The 21,714-nt window shown below is 39.5% G+C and overlaps 1 protein-coding gene across 1 annotated transcript in view; it reads right to left on the reverse strand.

Moving 5' to 3' along the window:
• The window catches only part of cnih3 (cornichon family AMPA receptor auxiliary protein 3), a 111,023-nt gene that overhangs the window by 69,376 nt on the left and 19,933 nt on the right, over positions 1-21,714 (reverse strand). Inside the window, 1 exon segment of the mRNA XM_037751755.1 lies at positions 15,166-15,234. Within this exon segment, the coding sequence (XP_037607683.1) occupies positions 15,166-15,234 (69 nt within the window).

Raw genomic sequence — 21,714 nt, forward strand, 5'->3', positions numbered from 1 at the left:
TTACTAAACCTAACAAAGTAGTTTTGTTGTGTGTGTTTTTTTTTTCAATTCACAACGTTAACCACTGCGACTGTAATTCAGTCTGAGTTTCAATATGTCTAATGCCAGAGGGGGATCCAAGTGGGCTTGCTATCAGCTCTGATTATGAGGTGTGCCATAATTATTGAGAAAAAAATTTTTTTTTGATGCAAGCTGGAGAATCTAAAACAGTAGTTCCCAACCTGGGGCCTGGGCCCCCCTTTGGGGGCACCAGAGATCACATGGGGAACGCCAGGATTTGTCTATTCTGAGGTTGTCAAAATTAGATCTGCACATGTACAACTAAAATCATAATAACACACTTACTGGATAATTTATTCAAAAGTCTGTATATAAAGTCCGATTTTTTGCTACTTAGTAGGCCACATTCTGTTTAAATCCAGTATTTGTGCTAAGTTGCAGATAAAGATTGGGCTGCATTATTTCTTTACTGCTAGTAGATTTAGATCCCAGTCATGACTGCGTAGGATTGTTTCTGACTCATGTGATCCAAACATTTCCAATAACTCCAGAGCGTTGTGAAGTCCAAAAGTCAACTTTATCGTAAAAAGATAAATGTTATCATTTCCAAAATTCACAACGTTTTTTTTATTTAACAAAATATTCTGCTTCAATCCATATGTGTTGGCGTTTAGCCTTTCAAAAACAACATTTTCAATGCGGTCAAAAAAACAGTTTGCTCTCCCGCTTGCCGGACAGAAAGGTAGGCCCGCACCTGTATTAACGTGGTGGATCTTACAGCAACCCTAAATAACATTTATTTAACCACAATAACAAATAAATCTTTTTTGGCTCCAACACTGTTATAGTAAATTAATTAAGTCATTACAAAAAAAGGATTTGTTTGGATTTTGACAGCAAGAAATTCAGTTGTATAGAATTTTGAAGGAGAGATTAAGAGAGCCTTTTATCCAGCAGTCATTGTAGTCATCATTGTTTTTATATAAGTTTAGTGTTTAGTGTTGAGTGTTCTCAGCTTGTCTAATATGCTGTAAAATGCTTAAATCAGCATTGTCACAATGCTGACTCTTAACAGCAACCATTTCACCAAAGCTTTTAACATCATCATCAAATATTAACTGATTCCTATAGAGACGCATTTCTGAACTTGACTGGGCTCCGCAGGAGGCTACGCATAACTCCGGCTGCTTATGAATCATATATTGATCTGAGCGTCACGCTGTTTGTGCTTGTGGACAGTCAGCTTGACTTTATCTCCGCTCCTCATAAGACGGGTGCGAACGTCAACAACGGAGGCTCCATGGGAACGATAAAGTATATAAAAAAAATGTATGCTCACACAGAACATCAAAGGCCACATGGCTAAAGCCGAACGGATATTTAGTAACGGGATTAAAATGTATGAAAATGTTCTGGAATAAATGGAGTTAAAACACTAAGTAGTAGTCTGCTTATTGAAATTAAATATTTCATGTACTGAAATACACAGGCAGTATCTGCATCTACATACTACTGTGTACTGCCTATACATGAAAGCCTCTTTGATTTTTGACTTACCTGTGCATTTTTTATAACATATGTTTAATGCAGAGTTTAATGCTCTGTTTCCCTCCTCATACCACTCCAATGTATATGCCATTATGATTGTATATTGTATTTTTTCTTTTCTTCTTTTTCCATTATTTTGACATTGTGTGCAGCTAAATATGACCTTGTTCATATGTGTATGTATGTATGTATATATGTATAAGGGATGTCCATAATTAACCGTTTAACCGTTAACCGACATTATGCATTTTAACCGATTAACGCTATCGGTTAAAACTGTTAAAAGAAATGTTAATAATTAACTCAAAAGCTGAGCGGCTCAGAGGAGCGACTCGTCTCTTTAAGGAGAAAAGCTGGTCCACCTTAACAGCCCACCTTAAAGGACGGAGCCGGAGTTGCAGGATACAGGAAGTCTGCTCCAGTCTCTGACTCGCTTGAGCGGAGCGGTGTTGTAGTTTCGTAGCATTTATTCACCGATAAATAAACTGTACACACACTGCTACACCTACGTTCACAGCTATAACACCACCAACAACCTCACACTCACCACCAACACACAAACACGGTCTGTTGGAAACTCGCCAAAGTTACGCAGACTACATGTGCGGTGGCGCCTCCGGCAATGCTAGAGCTGCTAACGTAGCACAAATACACACACTGTTTGTTGGTCACTCGCTAAAGTTATGCCGGGCAGACACACAGCTGACAACCTGCTAAACTAAACTAAATGTGCGGTCGAGATTTTTACTGGGAAAGTGGCTGCATGTCCGCGACACTACACGCAGCATCGTGACTGCTAAGTTAACGCTCCCGGACGGTGAACTGGAGACTCCCGTCAACCAATATCTGTTGTGCTCCTACAGCTGGTACGCTGCTACATGCGAGGCACAAATCGGGGTCAGTTAACGGTTAATAATCGGTTAATGAGGGTCGGTTATCGGTTAAGAACATTTTGCAAAATGAGCATCCCTAGTATGTATGTATGTCTGGCTGCGCACGTTATTTGTCATGTATTTACTGTCTATTTGAAAAAAATATTATTTCAAGCACATATTCACTGTCACATTGCCAACGTTTCCAAATAAAAAAGAGTTGGGTGAGAGCTGTGAGGGAGGCCGTGAGAGCCCTCGTTTTCCATACTTGCACACATACACACACAGTCAGAGGTGGCTTCTGCCCATCCACACTGGCAGCCATATTTCAAATCCACATTATGCCATGAAATATGATTTTATTCACCCAAGGGCTTAACTTTGACTACTGAATGTTTCAGAACAGTTCTCTTTTTTTTTATTATTGCATGTATGCAGGCCCATTCAATTGGTGGCCTGTGGGCTAAATCCGGCCCTTTAACGACCTCAATCAGACCCCTTCTATCATTTATAAATATGAACAAATTATTTAATAGGGCTGTAAAAGTTAACGCGATAACGTGTTAACGCAAATTAGTTTTAACGGCACTAATTTCTTTAACACATTCATGCAACTTGCGACAATTTTTAGATTGGAGTGGAATCAGTTTTAAAGCTAGAAGATGCTGGTATCATGTGAAGCTAAAAAAAACCTAAGGAATCCATCAGTACCAACCATGTCATTCTAGCTTGTCGCGAAGGAGGCTAAATAACGCTCCAAACCTACTCAAAATTTTGGGCGATGAAATACTGGCATGGCCATTTTCAAAGGGGTCCCTTGACCTCTGACCTCAAGATATGTGAATTAAAATGTGTTCTATGGGTACCCACGAGTCTCCCCTTTACAGACACGCCCACTTTATGATAATCACATGCAGTTTGGGGCAAGTCATAGTCAAGTCAGCACACTGACAGCTGTTGTTGCCTGTTTGCCATGTTATGATATGAGCATATTTTTATGCTAAACGCTGTACCTGTGAGGGTTTCTGGACAATATCTGTCATTGTTTTGTGTTGGTAATTGATTTCCAATAATAAATATATACATACATTTGCATAAAGCAGCATACTTGCCCACTCCCATGTTGATAACAGTATTAAATACTCAACAAATCTCCCTTTAAGGTAAGTTTTAAACAGATAAAAACAATTTTGATTATTTTGCGATTAATCTTGATTAATTATCTTAATCGATTGAGAGCCCTATTTTGAAGGTTAGATGGCATATGATCTTCAAACAATGAGGGTCTGTTTATAATTTCCTCAAATATGCATCAACGAGGATGTAAACATACATATTTGATTGCTATTTTTCAGTAGTGCAGAATGCGACAGAGGTTTCTCCTGGAAAATGTTTAATTTATGCCTGTGCTCTAAATAATAAAACCCGAGGTTCCCGGGTAGGAGGCTGAGGTAATGCCACGGTAACAATGGAGAGAGACGGAGAGAGAGAGAGAGAGAGAGAGAGGAGAAAATAAGTGAGGTAGTAAAAAAATGAGGGTGACCACTGTATCATTTTGTAGCATTTCCTCATTTCTCGTGTGTGTTGGTTTTGCTATACTTGTGAGGTCCAAGTATTGAAAAACATCCTTTTCTGCAAGGACGTGTGTGTTCAGACTTGCTGACTACAGTATCACGACTTCCATTCTCATCTCCCCCAAAACGCCTCATGGGACTTTACCTTATTTCACAAGAACGGAAGGAAGGAAGCGTGGGAAAAAAAAAATGTGGAAAAAAATATATCGCACTGCCTTTTTAACTTTCCATTATTTCAAATGTTTCAAAGTACAAAGAGAAGCCATTTCAGCTGGAAAAAAGTTTGACTTTGAAGTGCAATGTACAGCAGCAGCATGACGGGCAAAAAAGGGAATCCGTTATTGGGAGGAGGAACAGCAGAGAAGTGTGGTCGGGGGTAAAGAATTTGTATTCATAACGGTAGATTACAGATTGCTGCAGCGTGTACAGGAATTCTTTCATGTGCTTCAAAACACAGAGTTTTAACCCTCCCTCTGTCCTTAATATGACCTCATCCACTGCACACAGTATACTTATATACACACTCACACACCACAACAGCCATGGCCCAGTCTGATTAGCCAATTATCTCCACTGCAAATGTCTATTTCTGGTTGAGACCGCGCACCTTATCAAGGACCGGGCCAATTCACCACGCCATCTCCACTCGCCTTCTTCTCACTGCCGAGTTTGAGCGAGGACATGCAAATATATTCCACTCAAACAGTATTGTGTGTGTGTTTGTTAGTGTACGTATGCGCGCACACACCCACAACTGTCTACTCAGTAGCAAGCAATTAGGCTGATGTCTCTTTGAAATGTTACTCAGCGAGAATTTGCTTGACAAGCGAGAGCAGCGCGGAAGTATAAACAAGAGTCGGAGGAAGGGGAGGGTGGAAATTGAGAAGTGAGGGAGTTGGAGGGGGGGCTTTAAATTGACCTTTATTTAACCAGGCAGACCAATTAAGAGCCAATTTTCATTTTACAGGAAGTGCGTCGTGTAAGCACCATTGGACAATGAGCCCCTAAAGATGAAGCGGAAGATGGTATTCGTAATGCTAATGTTCCGCTGGCGCAAAGTGTGTTTAAATGCTGTGAAATAAATTCCCCTCGTCTGACTCGAGTAAGACTTGAACTTAAGCGGGGGAGACAGGCGTGGGAGTGGCGAGGGAGATGGAGTGATACGGGGAATGAGGGGGGTGCATTTAAACGGTGTGAAAAGGCTACAGCAGCTGTCATCACTTGTGCCTGTGTCCTTGGTGGGACGCTGATAAACATCAGTCGGTTATGCTACTGAAAACACTCCTAAAATTCACATTCATAAAACATTTCAATGAAAAAAAAACACCACCAGACTCTCTTTCCTTCATCTTCGTCCTCAGTTATCACTCTGATTTCAGATTATATTATCATTGCTCCTGGCTATAGCTTTATCACTGAATTTATTTTACAGCTGAATACGAACTAATCAGAAATCTTGGGTCATTGGGCCAGACCAAGTTTCAAAAACTATTAGTCCATACCTTGGGCATTTAGCAGGGAGTATCAAACCATCTGCTAGAAACGTTGGTGTTGTGTTTAATCAAAATCAAAATTAGGGCGCCTGGTTAGCTCAGTTGGTAGAGCGGACGCCCATGTAACAGGCCTCAGTACTGACCGCGGTGGCCCGGGTTCGGAAACCGGCCTGTGGCCCTTTCCGCATCCACTCTCTCTCTCTCCCCTTTTTCCAAGACTCTATCCACTGTCCTGTCAATAAAAAAAAGTACTAAAAATGCCCCCAAAAATAACTTTAAAAAAAAAAAAAAAATCAAAATTAGACCATCACATTATAAGAAATTGGTTCAGTCTTGTTTTCTGCCACTCAGAAATATTGCCAAAATCTGCTCAGCCTTGCCTAAGAGCATCTTAGAGCAAATTACCCACGCCTTTATCTCTTCCTGCCTGGACTCCTTATTTTCTTTATATTGTTTAAGTGAGTCTGCAAATTGCTCGACTTCAATTGGATCAGAACGCAGCAGCCAGGCTTTTGACAAACGAAGAGAGCATATTACCCCCACCCCCATTCTGGCCCACTTACATTGGCTTCCTGTACGCTTCAGAATTCAGTTCAAGATCCTCCTGATCACATTCAAAGCCGTCCATGGCATGGCACCCTCTTATATTTCTGAACTCTTAACCCAACATTCTGCACCAACTTTACTCAGATCTTCTGACCAATTGCTATTAAATATCTCAAGGTGGGGGACCATGCTTTTCTCATTTTAGCTCCAACACTATGGAAATGCCTCCCCCTCACTGTCAGGTCAGCTGAGTCTGTACCACATTTTTTTTTTTTTTTTTTAAAAAGCCTGTGTTAACAGTTTTACGTAATTAGGATACAAAAAAAAGTCAACTGTATTAAATTACAGTTACAGGGAAAAAAATAAGTAATCAGATTCCCGGTACATTAGGTAAAAATGGGGATTACTAGCAGGATTAAAATTTGAATATACATTTAAAATAAACGATAACAATATACTATGCACACATTACAACACTTCAGGACATGAGTCTCACACCATAGAAGCAGCACTGTCTGTATGTATACCAAAAGATGGATGTTATCATTTCATCAAATGAAATATTCTGCTTCAATCCATACTTATTGTCGTTTAGCCTTTCAGCTGAGTCTGTACCACATTTTTTTATAGGCTGGCGTCTTTATAAGTTTGCTCCTTGCAAATCTTTTTTTTTTGTTTTGTTTTATTTGTCTTTTAATTCTGTTTTTTTTAATATCATATTGCTTTTATTGTTGAGTATCTGCTCTCGTTTTATAAATTGTATGTTTTCATGCTGTGTACTATTATGTATTTAATTAATAACTGTGAAGCACTTTGTAACTGCTGTTTTGAAAAGTGCTACATAAATAAAGTTTATAATTATTATCATCCATTATTCATAATAAAGCAATGTGCGCATGTGAATATGTACTGTAAGAGTGTGCGTCCTCACTGGAATCTGTCTGCAGAGTGTGCATGCATGCGTATAACACAACCAACAGATGCCAATGTGGGAAACAAAGAAATGAAAATATATTTTCATCACGGTACATCTGTGTTTATGTGTCTGCATGTGAGGCAGTGAAAGGTGTGAAATCATGACAGACATGTTAGTGAATAAAGTACTATAGGTGTGTGTGTTTGTGTGTGTGCAGACATGGATGTAAGTGTGTGTGTTTTTTTCATGCCTGTTTGCATCTTGTCTCACCAGAAAATGGCACATCAAAGTTAATTCACATGCCCTCGTGAAATAGGCGGTGCTAGCAGCTTAGTGGCGTAGTGACTACTTGCGGAGTTAGTTAGTTGGTACACTACCTTAGCTGGCCAGCTACTGGCTAACCTGTTAGTGTGCCAGGAACATACTAGTGCTAGTCAGTCAAAAACACTCCAAGCTTTTTTGTATTTTCTCTGTGCTCGGCCGTCTACTCCTCCTTAGCATTTCGTCCTCAGGATTGCACATCATTTTATTCAATACGGAGATACTGAAGGGGGGAAGCTGTAGGAAGCTTGCTAACTGACAGAAACTGAACACAACTGTCTGTCAAAGTGTCAGAGGAAGTGTAAGTACTGAAAGCAGTTGACGAATTAGGAGAAAGGGGAGAAATAAAGTTGAATAGTAACGGATTACATGAACAGTGTTACGTATTAGGATACAAAAAAGTTAACTGTATTACGTTACAGTTACAGGAAAAAAAAAAAGACGTAATCAGATTACTGGTACATTAGGAAAAAAATGGGGATTACTAACAGGATTAAAATATTAATATACATTTAAAATAAACGCTAACAATATTCTATGCAGACGCGCACACATTACACACAGGATATGCGTCTCACACCGCAAAAGCAGCACTGTCTGTATGTATACCAATTGTCCAAAAGATGGATGTTATCATTTCATCAAATTAAATGTTCGGCTTCAGTCCATACTTGTTGGCGTTTAGCCTTTCAAAAACAACATTTTCATGATGGTCAAAAAACACAAAGGGAGGCACGCACCTGTATTAATGGGCGGTCTAGCATAAATCTAACAACACCATAAATTACTTTTATACAACCACTAGAACACAAAATCATATTTTCCCCATTTTTGTTAGGGTGATGACATCATAAAACAGCAGACCTCAGATCAGCTCTTACTGCTGGTTTTCCTCCGGTCTGTGAAAACTTGCAGATGCCATTAGGAGCACCGGAGGACACAGAGGCACATGATTTTTTTTCAGGGTTACCTGTTTCATGTACTACTGTCACGATATAGCGACAGTTTTATAAAAATAACTTGTTTTAATCATATTTGCTCCAATCTCGCCTACTTCAGCTTTGAGGTTAGGGTAAGGGGCTAGGGAATGCATTATGTCAATGAGGGTCCTCACAAAGATAGAAGTACAGGTATGTGTGTGTGTGTGTGTGTGTGAGACAGAGAGAGATGAAAAGGGAAACAAAAAGAGAGAAAGTTGAGCAACTTTTACACAGTTTACTGCAAATGTGTGAGTGAGAGAGAAAGACTGACAGAGAGATTGCATCTACTGTATGTGTTTGTGCGTGTGTGTGCATGTACATGTCTATGTGTGTGTGATGGGTCCGCATAATGTGAGGTTCCTCCCCGAGGGGGGCACACTGACAGAAACTGCTAATTAGACTGCCTGGTTTCACGAAAGAGAGAGAAGGCGACAGAAAGAGAGGCAGGAAGGAAAGCTGGGTGGGAGACATTATGCAAGAGTAAAGTGAGAGACGGATCATATGGATCATTTCTGTAAGTGTGTGACTGTGAGAGGGAAGGATGATTATATCTGGTTACTGTATTCAGGATGAAGCCATACATAAACCTGCTGGATTTAAAAAAGACAGGGAGAGGATGGAAAACGGCAGATAAAGTTGAGATTTTAAGTTTCTATTCCAAAATGAGATGCAAGTTACTTGAAAGAAACAATGCCATTGGACTGTAAATGCTAACACAAAGTCAAATGTAATAGCTGGTTCCTTATGTCGTACAATCAATTATACAAAGACAGACCTAACTTTGCCTCCTGTATAACCGAATGTTCCATTGCATATATGTCATACACGGCTACCGCGGTGTTGTCCGATCCGTGTTTTCGTCTTACAACTTTAACCCTTTCACGATGTTCATTTAAGTTAATTATAACCTTTTTGGTCGCCTTAAAATGTCTTCTTCAGCTAGCATGAGAAGTGCTAGCTTTCATAGCTATAGGGACCGAGCTGAACCCTCATGAGTGGTTAGTTATATTTCCTTACATTAGAAATGAGGAGAATTTCTGTTCCACTTTATTCCCCAACTTCTTTGATCTCCATCTCCAATATCAGAAATTCAATGAACAAAAATATTTTTAAGTACAGAAACACATTTCAATTTGAATCATGTTACGATAAGATGAGATAACCCTTCATTAGTTCCACAGCAGGGGAAATTTACAATGTTATTGAATGTTAATACCACTTAAATACCTTTAAACAGAGTTTTTTTTTATTCAAATTGCTTTTGGACTAAACCTAACAGCATTTATAGGCTACATTGCAAGTAATTGATGAACAATTTCAGAAAAATGAACAGTAGCTGGCATAGTGCTAATAAATCCAGATATTGAAACTTACCAGTCTAAAGCTGACTTTCAGTTAGTGCGTCAACTTAACAAGTGCTTCAACAGCTATTGTGGGTGGGAGTAATGGACATAATACACTTGTTTTATAGGAGAAGATTGTCCCCATCTGTAGGTATGTACTTTTTTAATGCACAATTTTATAATTTAAAGCAAGTTATTTCATGGACCCCCTGACAGAGTGCCATGGACCCCACTTTGAGAATCACTGGTTTAGCGGGAGTCAAGTGCTTCCTCCCCCTGCTACTAGTCTTTGTGCTAAGCTAGGCCAACTGTCCTGCAATGCAGGGTCAAGCTCCGTACGTAGTGCTCAGACAAGACATTGATATTGGTTTCCTCATCTTACTTTAGGAAAGAAAGCAAATAGGCATGGTGAAGTATTCCTGTAAAATTGCGTTTGCTCTACATGACTCAAATAACTTCAAATATTTCAAAGTACATTTCCTTCTCTAGCGATAAAAAAACTATCTGTGAGAATCATTTTTTCCTAAATCCACAAACTACCTAGGGTTTTCAGGGCTTGTGAGAACCCAGCAAGACATTAACTTGAACCTGTCATTAGAGCAGAGACAACTTTGAGAATGTATTTGATTAATGTCTTCGAGAGAGAAATCGTCCAATTTAGTGCACATTTTCATCTGTAATCGGGCAACGGTGACGCATTTCATATAAGAAGCGGGACGCAAAGAGGGAAGGAAGGATGGGTTAAGGAAACATGGGTGAAAGAAGACGATAAAATGATATGGAACCTTTTGTACCCATTCCCCCACGCTTGATTCTTTGATACATTCTGCATTGCATAATGATATGCAAATATGACAAAATATGAAAGTGGTACTGAGTGGGGAAATCTGGTCTAATGCACTGTTTTCAGAGTCTTGAAAATGCCTTTCAAGCTGACGAATTCTTTTCATTTGCCTCTTAAGAAATCCTCATTCACCCATCTCTCCCTCTGTCTGTCTGTCTCCATCTCCTCTTTCACCCAGTTTGCAATTTTTTCATCAATCCGTCTCCTCCAACTTTTCGCCCCTCTTTTCTTCTGCTCATGTATGGGAAGTCAATACTCCAGAGAAGCTATATAGTGCAGAGCTCTTAAGTCAAAGTCACCTCCAAACTAACTGCTCGTGCTGTACTGTACTACCATGCATTATTAAGAGCCGACTGTGTTAGTAAAAGCCCCAAAAAGACCCAAGGGAAAGGGATTTAGAGGGCTGGAGCGAATCCTAAAACAACTTCACCAGGGGCTGCTTTTCCCCCGCGCTTGCCGACGCTAATGTACATTTTTCTCCCACAACTTCTCCTGATTGCTGCTGTGGCAATTTTGAGGAGTGATGAAGCGGAACATATTTTTGCTGTTTCTTCACTGTGAGAATTTTTGAGAGGGACAAAGTAGTGTAGTAGTGGCAGGAGATGAAATTGTGGTATGGGAGGTGGTGGGTGATGTGTGAGTTGGAGAAAAAATACTGGCCAAGGCTCGAAGAAATTATCGCTCAAACTTATACTACTACTACAAATAACACATTAATGCAAATTGTTGTAGCGTGCTCAGTTTTAAAGGTCCCATATTGTAAAAACTGACATTTTCATGGCTTTTATATCATTAAGTGCTTTATAAATACTGTGAAAGTATCGAAACGCTTAATCCACAGAGAAATACATACAGCCCGTATTCAGAAACTCTGCATTTGAAACAAGCTGTCAGGATTTCTGTCCATTTGTGATGTCACAAATATACAATATTTAGACCATTTCACAGTTTTAAACATAAACATTCTAAATGGGTCCCAGTTTATTTCCTGTTGCAGTGGATGTGAATGACATCAGCTGACAGGAAGTAAACATGGACCCAAACTGTTGCCTAGCAACTTAATTCTGTTGCAATTCCATTGAAATGTACTAAAACGGAGCGTTTCAGACAGAGGGTAAATACAGGTATATTCAAGCAGACAGTATGAGGAAAATAAAGGATTTTTTTGTAACATTAAAGCATATAAACATGTTCTAGTAGAAACACAAAATACAAGTATGAACCTGAAAATGAGCACGATATGTCCCCTTTAAAGCTGAGAAAGTAAAGATAATGGCATCATATGAAAGTAGAAACCTAAGGAATCCATTGGTACCAACCATGTAATACTATCTTGTCGCGAAAGAGGCTAAATAACGCTCCAAACTTATGCAAAATGTTTGCGAGGAAAAGCTGGCACGGCCATTTTCAAAGGGGTCCCTTGACCTAGGTTTGGTCAAACAAACACTGTTTGTGTCTCGTGTGAAACCAAGTCAATGTTGACTTATTTTTATCTTTCTTTTGTTACGTAAGTCACGTATTAAATAGGGCTGTCAAAGTTAACGCGATAATAACGCGATAATAACACAATAATAACGTGCTAACGCAAATTCTTTTTAACGCAACTAATTTCTTTAACGCAATCGACCTTTCGGAGGTTGTAGCGGGCTCAGTTTTAAAGCTAGAGTGAAGATACTGGTATCATATGAAACTAGAAAAACGCAACAAATCAATTAGTATCAACCATGTCATACTAACTTTTTGGGGAAAAAGGGTAAATAACGCTCCAAACTTGCGCTAAATTTTGGCAAGAAAAAACCGGCACGGACATTTTCAAAGGGGTCCCTTGACCTCTGACCTCCAGATATGTGAATGTAAATGGGTTCTATGGGTACCCACGAGTCTCCCCTTTACAGACATGCCCACTTTATGATAATCACATGCAGTTTGGGGCAAGTCATTGTCAAGTCAGCACACTGACAGCTGTTGTTGCCTGTTGGGCTGCAGTTTGCCATGTTATGATTTGAGCATATTGTTTTATGCTAAATGCAGTACCTATGAGGGTTTCTGGACAATATCTGTCATTGTTTTGTGTTGTTTATTGATTTCCAATAATAAATATATACATACATTTGCATAAAGCAAGCATATTTGTCCACTCCCATGTTGATAGGAGTATTACATACTTGACAAATCTCCCTTTAAGGTACATTTTGAACAAATAAATAAGGTGCAATTTATTGTGATTAAATATTTGAATCGATTGACAGCCCTAATATATATTATATATATTATATATGTATATAAATGTTTATACATTTACATGTATAAAATTCATTAAAGCAGATGTGCTAGAGCACAGTTTAAAGCTCAGCATTTATTTATTTATTTATTATTAATATTCACTGCACGTCCAATGTGTTTACCAGACAGCCTAGGAGACTAGAGGATATGTCTATAATCCAGTGTATTAACCTGTGAATCGACTATTGTTAAAACGTAATATTCAGTAAGCCGAAATAAATAAATGTTCCCATTTAAATAGCAGACTGGATACACAGAACCACTAAAAGCCTAAAATCCCTGCATTAGCCTGCAAAAAGCCTTTAAATAATATCAGGGATAAACTGAAGTGAACACTACTAGCTGTTGACACCTTTTGAAGGCAGCATGGCCTCCTAAAAATGATGTTCCCGTGCAAAGAATTATCGATTACGTTCCGAAGGAAACGTATCTTCTCCCGGATTGTGTTTGTTTTTTTACGCATCACAAATACGCTTCTAATCAAAGTCTTTCCGAAGTCCCCGTTGGGAGGATGTGGGGGGTGAATCGATGGATCAAACAAACATAAGATCTTTTGCCCAGGAGACTGCTGATGGTGTGAAACCAAAAGTCAAAGTTGACACATTTTAATTTACGTCCGTAATTTAATAATCATAATCCTACATGTACAAATACAGATGTATGAGCAGTATAATGTACTTAAAGGTCCCATATTGTAAAAAAAGTGACATTTTCATGGCTTTTATATTATAAAGCAGGTTTAAGTTCTACATAAATACTGTGTACAAAGAATATCAGATACACATTAGAGATTACTTTTCTTTTTGTAATTCCTTACAGAATTACACATTGGAAATGAGGAAGTTCTTGTTTTTTTTACTTCATACCACTGCAATTTACCATGCATTAGCAAACAATCCAACAAATCGTCAAATACAGACGCTTGGTCAGTTGCCCAATGTTTTAAACTATGACGCTTTATATACGTCTTCAGCATCAGTTTCGGGCATGTCAGGGACAGAGTGTCAGTTTCTGCTTGTTACATGCATACTGTCTTTTCAAAATAAAAGTTCTGTGTTCACAGGAATCGTACAGTTTCCACACGTTACATGCATATAGTCTCTTTTCAAAATAAACTTCCAACGTAGGTTTACTTATTTTTTTAGGTTTACTTGATTAGATTTAGGCAGCAAAAGTACTTGGTTAGGCTTTAGGGAAAGGTCGTGGTTTGAGTCAAAATAAGTAAGTAAGTAAGTAAAAAAAAAAATATGCTTGTTACGTAACTTAAGTACGTAAGTTACAAAACTATATGGTAAAATAGGTCGACGTTGACTTGGTCTCACACGGGACATGAACAGCGGTCTCCTGAATGAAAGACCTGTGTTTGTTTGACCTAACCATCCACCCCGACATCCTCCATAAGTGGACTTTCTCTTCTTTATACGTCAATTACTATAAAAGTGACGCAGATGGGTTTACATTGGCGTTGTTAAAAGCCTGGTGCGTCTCATACAGATGTTAAAGGGTGTCTGTCATTTTATGTACTGTTCCTGCGCATTGCTTGGATAACCTGCTGCTGTAACACAATCATTTCCCAATTAGAGATCAATAAAGTATATCTATCTTTCTATCTATCTATCTAGGACAGGGGTCTGCACTCTGCGGCTCCGAGCCACATGCGGCTCTTTAGACCCTCTCCAGTGGCCCCCTGTGGATTTTTAAAAAAAATTGTGGAAATTAATAACTTTTTTTGTTTACATTTTCATTTTTAGTTATCATTGTTGTAGGTCTATGGTACGACGGTACGACAGAGTATTAGGGCCACATTGAGGAAAAAAATAAATCTGACATTTCGAGAATAAAGTCATAATATTATAAAGTAGTAATTTTTAAGTGTTATTTTCTTTTTTTCTCGTAAAGTTATGACTTTATTCTCGTAATATTACGACTTTTTTCTCATTAAGTTATGACTTTATTCTCGTTATATTATGACTTTTTTTATCGTAACATTATAACTTTATTCGGGAAATCTCAGATTTGTTTCCCTCAATGTGGCCCTAATACTCCGTCGTACATTTGCACTTTGGCCCTCACTGCATTAGATTTATATATTATATATTTAGACTATAAACTGTGTTACCTTCATCACCATGATCAAATGTTTTGCGGCTCCAGATTTTCTTTTTTTTTTTGCCTAAAATGGCTCTTTCGATAGTAAAGGTTGCTGACCCCATATCTAGGGCGTACAAAACTAGTATGTTGCCAGCTGCTTGATTCAAAATGAATGGAGAAACAGTACAGGAATGTAGACTGGGACAGACAGAGAGTGAAAGATGAGACAGAGAAACGTGTGTGTCTCTTAGCAAATTGATTTAAATCTTTGCCATATGTGCCAACTGCAATCCACACATAAACAACAAGACAATAATATAACGAAAATGTTTAGAGTAGGGAGAGCAAACCTACCGCGTGAAGTGGATTGCCCTGATCGATCGGCACCTTGAAGTCAGCCTGGAGCTCATCAAAAGCTGTTATCTGTGAGGGAGAGAGGAAAAGAAGTGAGGACTTTAGAATCAGTGAAATAGAGGGGACAATATAGAATGAAATGTCTCACCCTGAAAGCACATCATCATTGCCTCCTGTGTATATCACAACCAGCAATGCAATAGTAGATGTCAACTAGAAGTGGTGTACATCATCTGAAAGCTGGGAACCTGAAGATATTTTTGAGATGCAGCTCAGCACTAGGTGTCAAGTTTTTCTCGTCATAAATAAACATTAATAATTAATTAATTAATTAATTAATTAATTAAAGGGACTGTTTGTATCTTCTTACATGTATAAATCACCTGGGTCGGTGTCCCATGCGCGCTCGGGTGTGGCAACGCTGTTCAGACTCAGACTCCAACACAAACTACACGGAAGCACCAAAACCGCAAAGTTCTATCTAGTGAAGCCCGTCTGTTAAACAGTGTTGGCCGCGGACCTAGGACGCAGGGGAGACCGTAGCTTTGGTCCACAGGACCGGAGTCTCTGCTGTACTCTGCTCCTCTGCCTTCCTTCACTCAGCTCGCTCCACCTCACGTGCATGCGCGCACACTACACACTGCAGAAGAGTTAGTTTATCTCTGAGAATATCTAGTGAATGTACAGTGGACGTTTGTGCAGAAATAACTGCTGCAGCTCCTCCAGACAAACAAGGTTTTCCGTGTCTTGTGAAGTGACGGGGCTCCGCAGCGAAAAGCGTTATTGTCTCTGACCAGGTGCCGGTGTCTCCCTCCGGCCGCGGTCGGGAGGCTGAAGCAGGAAAAGCCAACACTAGGATCAGCATTGATTCATGGAGAGACCTTCGTCTGGTCAGCTAACATTACTGCCAAGCAGCTGAAATATAGTTATATTGTGGTTTTAGCTGACGTGTGTCGCTTCACTGTTTTTAAGCGATGCTTGTTCATGTCTATTTAGAGCGAGCACAAGCGCGAGCCCGACGCTGACTTTCGTTGACTTAACGGCCACAGGTGTCGAGGTTAACAAGCAATTCTGACAAACAGTCCCTTTAATTAAAATAAGGCTTATAATATATAAGGGCTTAGTACATTATGATAGAAGTATACGATGGTAATTCCCATGCTCTGTTATATCTCATAAGTTGTTGCAGCAATTTTTGGGTTGATACCATTTATTATAGATTTGATGCTAAATTTAACCACTTCATACCACTTGAGAATTGATAAAAAAAGAAAAATAATCCCTCCAAAATACCACATTAAGGCACCAAGACCTTGAGGAACACCATAGAAAAAGACATGCTGTGATTTGGATCAAAAACTTTTGACAATTGGAGATTTCTGCAAGAATTGCATTTTTTGGTAATTGGATCGCGAGCACTTCTGTTCTGTGTGAACTGCTAAGAAAAAAACCTTATTGTTAATCTAGCTAGGAAAGCCATCAGTCCTCTGAATGCTCTAGGTCTCTAGTCTGTGGCTGTAAAGTTTCATGAGGCTGGGTTAGGGTAAGGTGGTGAGGTCAAGTTTAAAAAAAAAAATTCACTATGTGAAATGGCTACTATGGGGACTAACATCATCACACATGAAAACAATTGGACTCATTGGATCCGCAAGAGTCTCAGCTTTACAGTGATACCCAACTCATGCAATTCCAAGATTGTTTAGGGACCCAGTATGCAGAAATATTCAAATACACCATTTTAGAAAATAACACATTTCCTTAGGTTTTCTAGTTTCATATGATACCAGGACTTTCACTTTAGTTCTAACCTGCTACAGCCTCTGAAAGAAGTAATGTCGGCCGAGGGTGCCAGCAAACATTTGCTATCATGGCACCTCAAAGGTTCTTGACATTCTGTTTTTTTTTTTGTTGTTTAACCACTGTGAACGGATCTTTATGGAAAACCCACAACCAGCAGTGAAAGGATCCCTCTTAAAAATATTGCCAATAGAGGGATGGTATTGCCAACACAGGGATGGGCATGTTTCTTCATTACAATGAAAATGGGCGCTGTTTATTTTGAGACAATACCACATAACCCGTCCCTGCTGCCCTTAAATATTGAAGCCCACAAAATATGAATGGAAATTTCCATTCCATACAGGCTGGAAATAGTCCTCATCATATGCACCATTTACTTCACTTAAGTAATATTCGCTTAAAAACTACAGTGCTGTGCTCAACCGTTTTGGGGAAATTACTAATTTTAAGTTTTAATTGAGTAATTAAAGAGTCACCAGCCATGCTAGTAGCTACGTGACGCTGTATTCATCATGTCAACCATCTTAGTTTTCCATGTTAACCATGGACATATTTCGCTAATTAGCAGTGGTTTGAATACTACTGTGCCCAGATGTTGTAGAAAATTACTGAGCCTTCTTTGAAATAATAATGTATATATGTGACCCATTTTTACAGATTTAAATCTTGGGTAGGGAACCAATGGGCTTTGGCGTGAGTTCCACAGACAGAGTAGGGAAGCCTGGAAGCATTGAGAGAGGAGCTAACACTGTTTTTTGTCTCTTTACGGGATTTGTTGCCAATAAAGGTCCTTGCACATCAAGTCCATATTTTTTGTATGCATTTTAAAAAAAATGTTTTTAATGTTCAATGTTTATAAGATGCCATTTTGGATGATGACGTTTGCATGGACGGTGGCTCTGAATGGTCAAAAAACCCTCTTTTGCCATTAGACGGACGCGGAAAAACGCAGAAAATCAAACCTATTCCGAAAACTTTAATGACAGACGGAAGTGTCAAAGTCCGTGCGTTGTATTTATTTTTAAACGAGTGCCAATTTCAGACAAAAAATACGGACTTGGAGTGCAAAGGTGTCAAAGCGCTTGGAGCGGTCGGAAGACTAGAAAGGTGCTATATAAATGCAAGCCCATTTACCATTTCCCAAAGGCCTTACGACGGCAGCTTTATCCTTTAACCCTTGTGCCTCAGTTTTAAAAAAGTTGCTCTGAGAAAACAAAAATCGATGTGTCAAAAACTGCCATAAAAATACTATACACTAATATTATTTTCCACTTTCACGCACGGACATCAGTCCTGATCATAACTACTAAATATTCATCCATTTTTAGAATCATAACCCATTAAATGCCAGTTTGTTTACATAATGCCACTGTTAAAAACACAAAAATGTAAGTATTTTCTGCCTACTAAATGCAAAATTTTAATTTTTCTCAGTGTGTGATATGTCAATGATTAGCAAAAACAGTAATTTTGATGCAGTTTTTGCGAAGAAAACCTGGAAAATAGTGTATATTTGCCCAGCATGACAAAATGGCTCAATCTGATGGGATTACTATTTTGAAGCCAGGGCTCTAGATTGAAAGCCCAATAAAATAGAATGCCTGATGTTATGCTGTAATTGCTGTGGGATCAAAAATTGTGGTTTTTAATTAGTTTCAATGGGACATTTTTGTCCTTAAGTAGCTGAGTGTCTGTATTTTGGTTATACAGTTTATTATCGATTCATTATAGGAGTTGAGGTTTATTTCCCCTAGTTTGGCATAAGGGTTAAGGTCATACAGACAGATTTATTTGAACGTCTCAGCTCTCTTCAATAACTTGTTTCCTCCAATCTATTGCCCTGTGTCTTCAGGTTCAACATGTCACAGGTTGACTGCAGCATGTGTTACAGTATTGCCGACACAGTCTCGCGGAAGTTTGTGAAATAGTCACGAAATGTAATCTATTTGATTCGTGAACATAGACACGAACGTGACATGACACTTGACTTTCAACAACCTATTTTTCGTGCTTTTTCCTATGAACGTCAATTTCCACTCCAGTTTTTTTTCAAAATCAAACTACTTAGGTTTAGGAAAAGATTGACTTGGTTAGGCTTAAACAACAAAACTAATTAGTTAGGTTTAAGAAATGATCGCGGTTTGGGTTTAAATAACACTGGAAGTGACGTAAGTACAGAAGTTAGGTGACAAAAACTACTTAGTTAGGTTTAGGAACAGATTGACATGGTTAGGCTTAGGAAACAAAAACTACTTGGTTAGCTTTGGGAAAAAACGCACTTTACACTCCCGGTTCACAATTACGCGGAATACATACAAATGATTTTGTGTTGACCATCATGAAAAAAAAACGGGAAATATGTGTCTATGTACACGAATCAATACATTAAATTTCGTGACTATGTCAAAAACTTGCTGTGCGACTGGGCTGGTATGTCAGCATCATCGGATGAACAAACTAATCCACCTGCTGCTCTGTCGGGCAAAAACAACCCCTCGACATGGACATACTTAGCTGGACCTAGTTGCTCTCACCAGGGAAGCATCTTGTACCCACACCCTCCATTTCAGTATCAGCTCTTCACCCTCGTCATCATCATTAACACGATCTGCTCCAATTAAAAATGTTGGATCAAATCTGCCCACAGGCACAACATTCGCACGCAAGTAATCAGAAACCTCTTGGAGGAATGGTGTCATTTGATCCTGCCGCCCACCCACTGCTGCATTGTGGGACAGCTCCGAGTAATAACAACGCCGAGCGATGATGAACAGCAGATAAAATACGCAACAGTTCCATTGGTGTTGCGTGTATTGCAATGGAGGCAATTGCACTACAAAGACAGATGTCATTGCTTGACTATTGGGCCTCAGGAGGGATGTGTGTGTGTGTGTGAGAGAGTGAGATTGCAGGAAGAGATACGAGTGTGTCAGTCAGCTTATCTGCATAAGAGCTACACTGTGTGTCTCCAGTGTGTGTGCGCCATGGGGGGGAACTGTATGATGTGAGAGCAGCATGAGTATATCAGTGTGTGTGTGTGTGCAGAGTAAGAAAAATGGATATTATTTGTGCGGTATGTTCTCCATGAATTGTGCGCTATATGGGGAAGAAACAAGGGGAGGCAGTTGGCATGTGCGTTTGTACATGTGAATGTGTGTGTGTGTAATAGCCCAGTATGGGGAATTAACATCAGAGAGACGGCAGAGGTTCGCACCAATGCCGGGTTATTTCCCTGGGCTCGCCCCCACAATGACAGGCAGCTCTTTACATGTTATTTCCCCAGTGGATCCCAACAGTGATCCTGGCTCATTGCCTCGCTCTGTTACAGTATGTTAGCCTCCCTCGGGCTGTTCCTCATGGGCGACGGGAGCACACACACACACACACGTACACCCACACTCTTGGGTACATAAATCCAAGCATACAGCGAGGCACTGTTCATGCACAGGAACACACTCTGTGGAGACACGTACATAAAAGTGCAGCAGAAACACCTATACATCTTTATGTGCAACCACATGAGAAGAACATTATAGACGCTCTGAGTGGATGTCAGGCTTAAGGGGATCATTCAATTTAGTACCACTAGTACCTTTTCCTTTTGTCAGTTCTTTCTCTTATGATAGCATTATAGTCAAAGTAATTGCTGAGATGTGGAAACATGGCGAAAATAAAGTTTGATGAAGCAAGGAACGAGTGCTTAGATGATAAGACATGTCGTAACAGTTTATCCAGATTATATAAACTACTTTATTCATCCGTCCACCCATCCATTTTCCACCTCTTTATCCGGGTCGGACTCGAAGCGTCAGCAGATTAAGCAAGTTTGCCCAGATGTCCTTCTCCCTATAGCCACACCCTGGGGCATCCTGGCATTCGTTTCTGGGCCTGAGGTGATACTCAATGCCTCCACCGTTTTCTGGGTCTGCCCTGGGTTCTTCTACCAGTTGGACGTGCCCAGGGGTAACGTGACCTCCAAGAAGTATCCTAATCAGACGTCTGATCACCTCAACTGCAGAATGATGCCATTGAAACAAGAAGAGCCTGCATACTGAAAGTACTAATTGTTAAACCTCAACGAAGACCTTGAAAGCCTCATAAGGAAGTACCTTGTAAGTATTTTGGCCTCTGCTTTCCCACAAAAATGACTCTCCGGAAACTGAAAATGCGATCACTGTACTGTACACATACTTTTTTTTTTTGAGCTGGTTCTAAACACATTAATGTGACCAAACTCTTTGGAGGGATATTTGAAGACGACGCCCATGCTTGCATAGTTTAAGTTCCTTCTCACTAACATTATTAACAGCAGTTTGTAGACTGTTGTTTTGAAGGTATAATTTATGGATGGTGCTGTTTAGTTTCTCAAATGTAACTTTTAGTAAAGCTTCTTTCATATCTATGGTTGACAACAGATACCAAAACCAACAGCAGATAATGGCAAAACTAGAAAAGCTACACCAAATGTAGTCTGGAGGGATGGTAATCTGGGGGTGGATAGATGTCATTTGGTAAAGAGAAATGATTTTTTTTTTTTCCTGGTGTGTGTATGTTTTGGCTAGAGAGCAGATGATCCTGGGGATCTTTGCCATAAAGAGGGATGGTGCAGAACCCATAGATGACCTGGAAGATGTCGGGACTAGTCATCGAAGAAAGTGAAAGTGATTCACAGCCTTGGTAACATTGCAGATGCACTTATTTGGCCTCATGTACTCATTGGACTTGAGCTATACCCAGCAAACCTAAAAT

Source organism: Sebastes umbrosus, chromosome 18 (assembly GCF_015220745.1).
Source record: "Sebastes umbrosus isolate fSebUmb1 chromosome 18, fSebUmb1.pri, whole genome shotgun sequence".
Classification (NCBI taxonomy): domain Eukaryota; kingdom Metazoa; phylum Chordata; class Actinopteri; order Perciformes; family Sebastidae; genus Sebastes; species Sebastes umbrosus.